This window comes from Aphanomyces astaci, assembly GCF_000520075.1.
Source record: "Aphanomyces astaci strain APO3 unplaced genomic scaffold supercont1.61, whole genome shotgun sequence".
Classification (NCBI taxonomy): domain Eukaryota; phylum Oomycota; class Saprolegniomycetes; order Saprolegniales; family Verrucalvaceae; genus Aphanomyces; species Aphanomyces astaci.
Genome location: NW_009798324.1, coordinates 213,220 through 221,898, shown reverse-complemented (window position 1 = coordinate 221,898; position 8,679 = coordinate 213,220). Strand labels below are relative to the sequence as shown.

At 51.7% G+C, this 8,679-nt stretch overlaps 1 protein-coding gene across 1 annotated transcript; it reads left to right on the top strand.

Moving 5' to 3' along the window:
• Positions 1 to 5,402: 5,402 nt before the first annotated feature.
• Positions 5,403 to 5,967, top strand: H257_14729 (hypothetical protein; the record flags this gene model as incomplete). Its single annotated transcript, XM_009842615.1, has 3 exons — positions 5,403 to 5,547; positions 5,615 to 5,744; positions 5,886 to 5,967. The coding sequence occupies 3 exons, from the start codon at positions 5,403 to 5,405 to the stop codon at positions 5,965 to 5,967; spliced, it is 357 nt and encodes a 118-aa protein (XP_009840917.1).
• Between the last annotated feature and the right edge of the window lie 2,712 nt (positions 5,968 to 8,679).

The following is an 8,679-nucleotide window of genomic DNA, read 5'->3' as shown; positions in this document are numbered from 1 at the left end:
ACGCGAATATTACTGCGACAAGGAAACGCCAACGAACGCCGAAGAACGATCGCGGTCGCCTGACCGGATCGAGGAGCCGCGAGGACGCGCCGCTCGGCGCACCGTTGAGAACCCGTTCCGATCTCCCCGACGACGACAGCCACCTGTTGTCGACGAGTGGCAACCGCCACGTGGTGGGTTTTACACCCCTGCCACAGCCCGAGGAATACCAGCTGTCGCAGCGTTTGTCTCAGCTGATGCTGCACCAACGACTGAAGCAGATGGCGCTTCAGTGCCGTTGCCAGTCGACAACGACCCGTCGGACGTCCGTGACGATACGGACATGGGCAGCGATGGCGGTTACGGCCGTACGGCGCCGCAAGTTTGGAACGCGCCGGCGCTCCCGCAGCCGCCTACATTTTCGGGCTCGACCAAGGCCGAAAGACGCGCTTTTATGCCCGAGTATCAGAAGTATCTGGGGAAGATCAACGCTCTGCAGTGCAATGGATCGCGTCCGTTCACGATGCCCGTGAGTGCCTGCATGTACCTGTTCTCGAAGCGCCAGATCGCGCTGTTCGACTTCAACCGCGACCACCATTCCATCACGAACGATGAGTAGGTCGCGTGGTTCAAGTCAGCGTTTGAGGAAGACCCTCAAGACCTGGACGTTTTGAAGCAACGTCTGCAGCGAGCGATTCGCTTTGATACGAAGTTCTTGGACGCGGAGTCCCGCGTCGGTCGAATCCTAGACGAGCTGATGCGCTCGTTGGAACAAGACCATAAGCAGTGGGTACTCCATCAAGAAGGCAAGATGGTCGTCGAAGTCATGACGAAATCGATCAAGCCGGAGTCGCTGAAGACAGCGGTTCAAAAGCAGCTGCAGTTGCAGCGGAAAAGGCGTAGAAAGCGACGTCTTTCGTTACGTCAACTGGCTGCGAACAATTGCAGCTGGCCACCAGCTGTACGTGGGACTCGACGACGAGTCTAAACCTTCCCCGGCAGCGAAGCCGGTAGAAGCTCCACGAGGCGGCAAGCCTCATGTGCCAAGACGTGACAGCGGCCGGGAAGACGTCGCCAAGAACAATGGCAGAGTCGGCGGAAAGGCCGAAATGATCGTGCCCAAGAATGCCGAGCCCTCTGCCAAGAAGGGCTGCTTGAAGTGTGGTGACATGAGTAACCGTGTGGCGCGGTGCCCGATGACCGCGCCTGGCGAAGCCGAAACGTTGTTAGCAGCGTAAGTCAAGCGCCGGAAGGACGGCATCAAGGTGCTGGTCAACCAGCCGCAACGACAGAAGACAGAGCGCGGCGTGCTCTTGGACTCTGGTTCGGACGTGACCGTTGTCACGCGCGGCGTCATGGATGCGTTGGACGCGGCCGGTGTCAAAGTTGGGACCGTCTCCCATAGCGTGCCGCATTTGGCGTACCCGTATGGCAGTGACGCCAAGCCAGTTGTGATGACGCGCAGCGTCAAGTTCAACTGCGTGACGCTGGACACGACGTGTGGACCGCTTGTGTTGCGCGGTCTGAAGGCCTGGGTCGACGACGCGTCGACTGCGACCGAACTTATCGTGAGTCGCCCAGTCATGGAGTTACTAGGCTTCAGCGTTGAAGACCTCCTTGATGGAGCAAGGAAGAAGAAGGAAGAATGGGACGTTTCGTCCGTGCCGACGAATGAACTGTCCTGCAAAGCGAATGTCAAGCGCCTGATGGCGGAGAAGTTGAATCCACCGGAGCTTGATCCCTTATAACGGGATGGAGTGTGCTACTCCGGAGGTTTATCCCGAAACCTCCGTCGAGGACGAAGCGGACCGCCGCCGCACGAAGCAGGGTGCCGTTCAAGCAATTCTGGCGGCCAAGGCAGCCGAGGCGGAGACGCGCGGGCTTGCGCCCGCTGAAGTGACGCGGCTGCACGACTTATTGGCCAAACACATTGATGTGTTCCGTGAAGATTTGGGCGATGATCCATTAGTCAAGGTCGAGCCATTGAAGGTTCGGATCAAACCCGGCTCGACGCCGTTGAAGTGTGGGATGCGGTGGTACCCACCGCTGCATATGGAGTACTGGAATCGAATGCTATGGTGTACCAAAATAACCTGGCTACGTGGGCCGCAGTCCTAAGAAACGTGCCGAAGAAGGAAGTTGGCGACTTTCGCATGACGATCGACAGCAGGCCGATTAACGCCTGCACGGAACCGATGCCTTGGCCGATGCCAAACCTGGACAGCGCGATGGTCTGTCTGGTCGGAACGAACGTGTACTTTACGTTGGACTGAACCAAGGGGTACTGGCAGTTGCCGCTACATGCGGACAGCCAGATGTATTTCTCGTGCATGAGGTCCTTCGGCGTGTACACCCCGACCCGCGTGCTCATGGGACAGTCGGACTCTGTCGCGTACTGCCAGTCGGTTGTCCACCAAATGTTTGGTGAGCTACTGTTTCGAGGCCTGTTGGCCTGGCTCGATGACTTGCTGGGGTCCGCCAAGACGACGGACGAGCTGCTCGACTTGTTGGACCAAGTCCTGTCCATCTGTGCCCAGTTCGGACTCAAGTCGAGCCCGAATAAGTGTCATTTCTTTCTGCGCGAGGCAGATGGTGTGGCAAGGTGATTTCGGCCGATGGAATCACCCATTCACCAAGCCGAATTCAAGGACTTGTGGATTTGTCGCGGCCGACCTCCAGTTTGTGTGTGCCACCAACTGGATGCGTGCGAGCATCCCCGGCTACAACCAGCTGGTGGATCCGTTGTGACGTCTGCTCGACGTGGCCACCAAGGCAGCTGGAAGCTGCAAGAAAACGGCGTTAGTGCGTGTTGCACTCCCTGCCGTGGGATGGTCGTCCGATCATCTCAAGTGTTTCAACGAGGTGAAACACGCGTTGGCGCATGTGGTGCCCCTGTCGCACCCGCGAGAAGATATGACGGTCTGCGTCTTCACGGACGCCAGTGACCTGTTTTGGGGTGCGGTCGCCACACAAGTACCGCCAGCGGACCTGGATTTGCCTCACGAAGACCAGCGGCACCAGCCGCTTGCGTTCATCAGTGGGTCGTTTTCTGCCGCGAGTGCGCGCTGGCCCATCGTGGAGAAGGAGGCATATGCCGTGGTCCAGTCATGCAAGAGAATCGACTACCTGGTTGTGCGCTCTGGTGGTTTCCGTCTGTTTACGGATCACCGCAACCTGGTGTACATCTTCAACCCAAGTGGCTCGAACGCCAACATGACCAAATACCAGGCCGACAAGCTGCAGCAATGGTCGCTGGTGATGTCGACCTTCCTTTACACCATTGAGTGCGTCTCGGGGGACACGAATGTATGGGGCAACCTCCTGAGCCGATGGGGTTCGACTCCGACGGGTCAACCAGTTGCGAATGTTCGCAAGTTGATCCATGTTATGTCGCCCCTGCAACAAGTGGATTTCGAGTGGCCGATAGCCGCTACGATCAGCGACATCCAACGTTCAACCATGGAAGGGGGAGGGACTCCCCCAAACGGCGTGGATTGGGACGACGACTCCCATTTTTACGTGGACCCAGACGGACGAATCTGGATCCCAGACGGTGCTGTAGACCTACAGAAGCGGATTTGTGTGATCGCTCACCAAGGAGCCAGCGGCCACCGTCGCATTGCAGCGACGACCAAGTCTGTGTCCGACAAGTTTGTGTGGAAGACGCTTTCCACGGACGTCGAAGCGTTCGTGCGGGCCTGTTTGCACTGCCTGTGCATTGACGGAGAAATGGTTCCCCGTCCATTGGGTTCGGCGCTTCACGCAGAGAAGCCGAACGAGCTCATCCATTTCGACTGGTTGTCGATGACCATGGCCAAGTCTGGTCAAAAATAAGTGCTTGTCGTGAAGGACGTCATGAGTGGCTTTGTGCAGCTGTTCGCGGCAGAATCCGCTGACGCCGCCGCGACCTCTCAGTGCCTAATGACGTGGTTTTCCATGTGGCACATGGGTGTCAGATGGCGGTTCTCACTTCAGAACGAAGTGATCGAGAAGGTGCGGAAGTTGGTGGATGCCCACCATCATATCACGACAGCCTACAGTCCTTGGGCGAACGGGACTGTAGAGGTAGTCAACCGACTAGACCTGCGCAATGAAGCTGAACGCGGACGAATGGCCGCATGTGTTTCCCCTCGTTCAGGCGCCCTCAACCATCACGGGAAGAATTGCGCCTGTGACAGCGTTTACCGGTCTGCCAGCTGGCAGGATTTGTCCACCCGACGTCCAAGGAAGTTTACGTCGCGGACTGGCTTGGCGCCGCCCGTCAGAAACATGTGACGGACCTCCAAGTGGCGCTTGAAGAAATCCACCGCAACGTGGCGGTGCGAAGCGACAAGTTGCGTCAGCAAGCGTGTGGACGCCGCGACCGAAAATCCCAAGTCAAGTTTGCGGGGTTTTCGGTCGGCGATTTTGTGCTTGTCGGATCGGTCGTCAACCGTACGACAAAATTGGCCCTGCATTGGCGAGAACCCTGCCAAGTGACTAGAGTCATCACAGACCATGTGATGGAGACTCAGCAGCTGGGCCACCGTACGAAGTCACGGTCCACCATGTGTGCCGACTGAAGATGTACCACGAAGGTAGTAGAGAGGTGACCGAAGACCTCGAGGCATAGATCGCGTTTGGCGATGGCGGATTTGACGTGGAGCGCCTGGACGATTCTTCATCGTCGAGTCCAAGCCACTTCACCAAGTTCGCTGGCCAGCACCAAGTTTTAGTGAAGTTGCTTGGACTCGACGATGAAGAATCGTCCTGGGAACCTGCGTCGAATTTACTGGACGATATTCCAGTCGTATTTCGCAAGTGGGCGGCGGCCAACAAGGAAGACCCTGCCGTAGCCGCCCTCATCAAGACACTGGACTTTCCGTAAGAGGGGAAGTGTTTTGCAACGTGCAGAGCAATTGGGTCGCGCGTTAGTTTGACCCATTGCAAACAAATACACTCTGTGTGTGGGCCATGTCAAAAGTTTCGATACCTTAGTGGATGTACTGAGTACTTTAGTGAATGGTAGTCAGTAGGCGCCTCGTGGCGTGTTTAACCTCACTAATTTCGGTGTTGTATTTGCTACTTTGACGAAGGTGCCGTGGCCGAAAGCTGAGAAGAAGCCAGAGACAAAACAGTCCGGGAGTAACGGGTTCAACACAGATTGGTCCAAGGGACACAGTGGGATGATAACCAGGTAGTAAGGGACACGACAGTTACCCAGAAAGCACCGTTGGAAAGTCGCTTTCTTTTACCCCGTGAAATTCTCCCCCGATATAGTCCGAAGCTCCCGCAAAGACCAAATAGCGCCCAGAATCCGGGACAAGGAGAAAGGACAGTTAGCACCGCGGCCCAGAGGACATCCCATAGTCTGAGAAGGCGTACGCGGCGAGGTAACTGCATTCTACAATACGCCCCGGAGGCCGCAGCACAGTTCTGCGGGAATGACACCGCCACCAACGGTCCGGTTGTCAGGACCCGCAGCCACTTCCGAGGTTCAGGTCAACGACGCCACCACCGCCTCTTCCGTCGTAGATCTCACAACACTCGCTGAGCCAGCGGCCCATCATGCGGCGGATGCCCACCGCCGTACTCTTACTTGCGTATGCACACCGTGCTGTCCCATGGCATCGTAGACTTGTGTAACAGCATCCAGCGAAAGGAGCGATCGTGAGCCAGTTGGCGGCCCAAACCGAGAAGGTCTCCGTGCTGGAGAGGCAGGTGAAGGAGACCGGGCAGACAATGGAAGTCATGATCGTCGAGGTCAACTACGCCGGAACTACACGGTGCATTCGGCCAAGTTGGTCGCCGGGAGGATAGGTGTCGTCATGTTGGCGCTACAAAACAAGTCGCTGGTGGTTGCTGAGACGTCAGACCTTCCCCGCAACCTCACGGCTGAGAAAAAGGCATCCGAGAGTGCGTCTCAGGATCGGGACCGCTCTCGCCGCCCAAGAAGAGCTCCAGGAACAACTCAGAGTGATTCAATCCCGCATCGCGCAACTGGAATGAACGTGGTAATATATCTTCAATTCACTATAACACAGCGAGTTCAAAGAATTTTTTTTTACCATTCAGAAATCTTGTAAAGGGGGTTAGAATGGATTTTGATTGGCTAGTTCATTCTCAAATCGATTTGCCAAGTCAATTCAATTCTAATGGCGACTCCAATTACAAACCGACTTGACAATATCTCTGTTACGTAGCAAGTATTATGGAATAAAGAGGTCATTAGGAGTAGCTATTGGAAGAGCAGATAGTCGGTGATGATGAAGATCCATTCTCAAGTGAGCCATCGCTGCATTGAATATGGCTGGCAGACGGATATGTCGAATTGGGCGGCAACGGCCAAATGTGCGCACCCAGATCATCATAAACGATCTTATACGACAGCTGTAGGTAGCATTGGGCTACTTTGTAGAGCGGTTGTTGAACAGCCAGTCCCGTTGGTTCAGCTTGATCCACGTAATCATTTGTGTGGTGGTTAAAGCACGTTAGTTATCACGTACATGATTTATGAACTCAATTTAAGCACGTGGATCGGGGAATTCCTCGTAGCGGCCGCCAGGCACAAGCTTGTTGCACTTCTTGTTGCCGTGGTACGCTAGCAACTCGAAACGCTGATGCTGCCAGCTGCGAATAGTACGTAGAGCGATCCCCATGACTCGCGATATCTCGCCACACGACATTGTCTCGAAAAGACCAATGGCATGGAGCTTCGTTGATATGGGATATTGCTTACGTCGACTCATGTTCGGATATGTGTGGTGATTTTGTGGACTTGCAAGTCCAGAGCAGAATTAAATTATTTGAAAAGCACGTCGGCGCGCTTTATAAAAATTCCGCCAATGAATGCGAGCCATTTTGAATAATCAATTTAATTGGAGATATATTTATGTGACATGCAGTTTTCTTTGGTGGGCGTTGCTTTCCCTCTTTCCCAGTTCTGTATGATATTCCATCGTCGCATAATTGTAGTCATATCATGCCGCCTGCATGGCCAAGGACGATCGTCAATAGTGTTTCGTGATGAACATGGATTTGTGATTGAATTATCCAATCATTATACAGGAGTGTTTTCATTGGTTAAATCATCCCTACGAATTCCATAAATAAGTCATTGTATCTCAATTAACACCCTTTTACCAAGATAAACCCTAAAACGATGCTATGTGCGTAATCATTTCCCGTAATGTTCCGTTAAAACGGGCCATGCCATTAACTTACCAAAAGACTTGTACCTGGGACGAAGTCACTTCTTTACTAGCTAGTACTACTACCGGTATTAATAATGTTATATTATTACTAGTAATACGTAGTATTAATAGTCATACACACTGTAACACCCGTTAAAATGATCCAAGAGATCATCTCACTTGACATCTTTGACAGGGATATTGGCACCTATACGTATACAGTACATTCTGCCCACTCATGTTCGGGCAAAATTACTATACATTCTGCCAACTCAGTACTATTAATAGTATGGTGCACGTCATCTAAAAACTTCAACTGACCAAATCGAAGAGTGGAGGTTTTATTATTTAACGTACAAGGTACAATTAATGTAGTCAAATACGTTAAATACTGATTTCATGCGTTTTATCATTGCACTGGGAGGTTAAAGGTCCCAACTGCCCCCGGATATTATATACGGATAAGAAGCACATACAAAAATCAAGATACATCGCAGCGAATATGCTGGCCAAATATCCAAGCGCCCATGTAAAATACCGCTAGGTTAAATATCTATTTCTGGACCAATTTATCACCAAATTTGAACCTGAGACGTAGAATCGACAGATCTCAATGTGGTGAAGAAATTCTACGTCTCAATTTGCTGAAATTTTGAGTAATGAATATGAAATAGAAGTCAGAAAATTTTGTGAAAGATGGTAGTTTATAGATGACGTGCACCATATACATTCTGCCAACTCAGGTGATACACATGTACTAACAGTGGTCGAGAGCATCCACGACCCCTTTTGACATGATTTGTTACCAATTGTGAAAAAAAGGACGAAATTTGATAGGGTTGTGTAGATTTTGATCAGGAATCCGAATATACCTCTCTTAACGTATGAATCGCATTATTTGTTGAGATATTCCTCGAAAACTCTTCATTTTGACCTCAAAAGCATTGTGGCATTCTATAAACTGTATGAAATTATGTTTGTATGCCTCATCTGGTTTGTCGAGGTTTACAGTGAGTCAAACCTTCATGTTTCGATGGTGATACAGTACTCTGTCACGGCACCAACTGTTTTGCAAATGTGCACATCCCCTTCATATATCAGCTGGTACCCACAAAAAGTTAAAATATATATTTGAATTATATTAATTGATACAAATTCCAAGGCAACATAAAAAAATACGGATTGGGTCGATGGTCTCAAGCCATAGGATCTCTAATACCCCCCCCAATATCTCCCTTAGAACAGACGGCAAGCAGCCGCGCAATGCTCACTGACAAGATTCCGGTATGCCCGTATGATATGAGTGCAAACTAAGGGTACCAGTCATTGCAATTGCCCACAGCTTCGATTCTTGCCAGTCGCCATCATTTTTCCTTCGTGATATAATTTCCTATTGGACATAATCTAAACTTTTATCCAATCAAAATTCTTAAAATAATTGCTTCAATTTTATGCGCGATGTAGACACAACATATGTGGAATCGGTACCTGTAATATCGACAACGCGTGTCCAAGCATTCCTATTTGT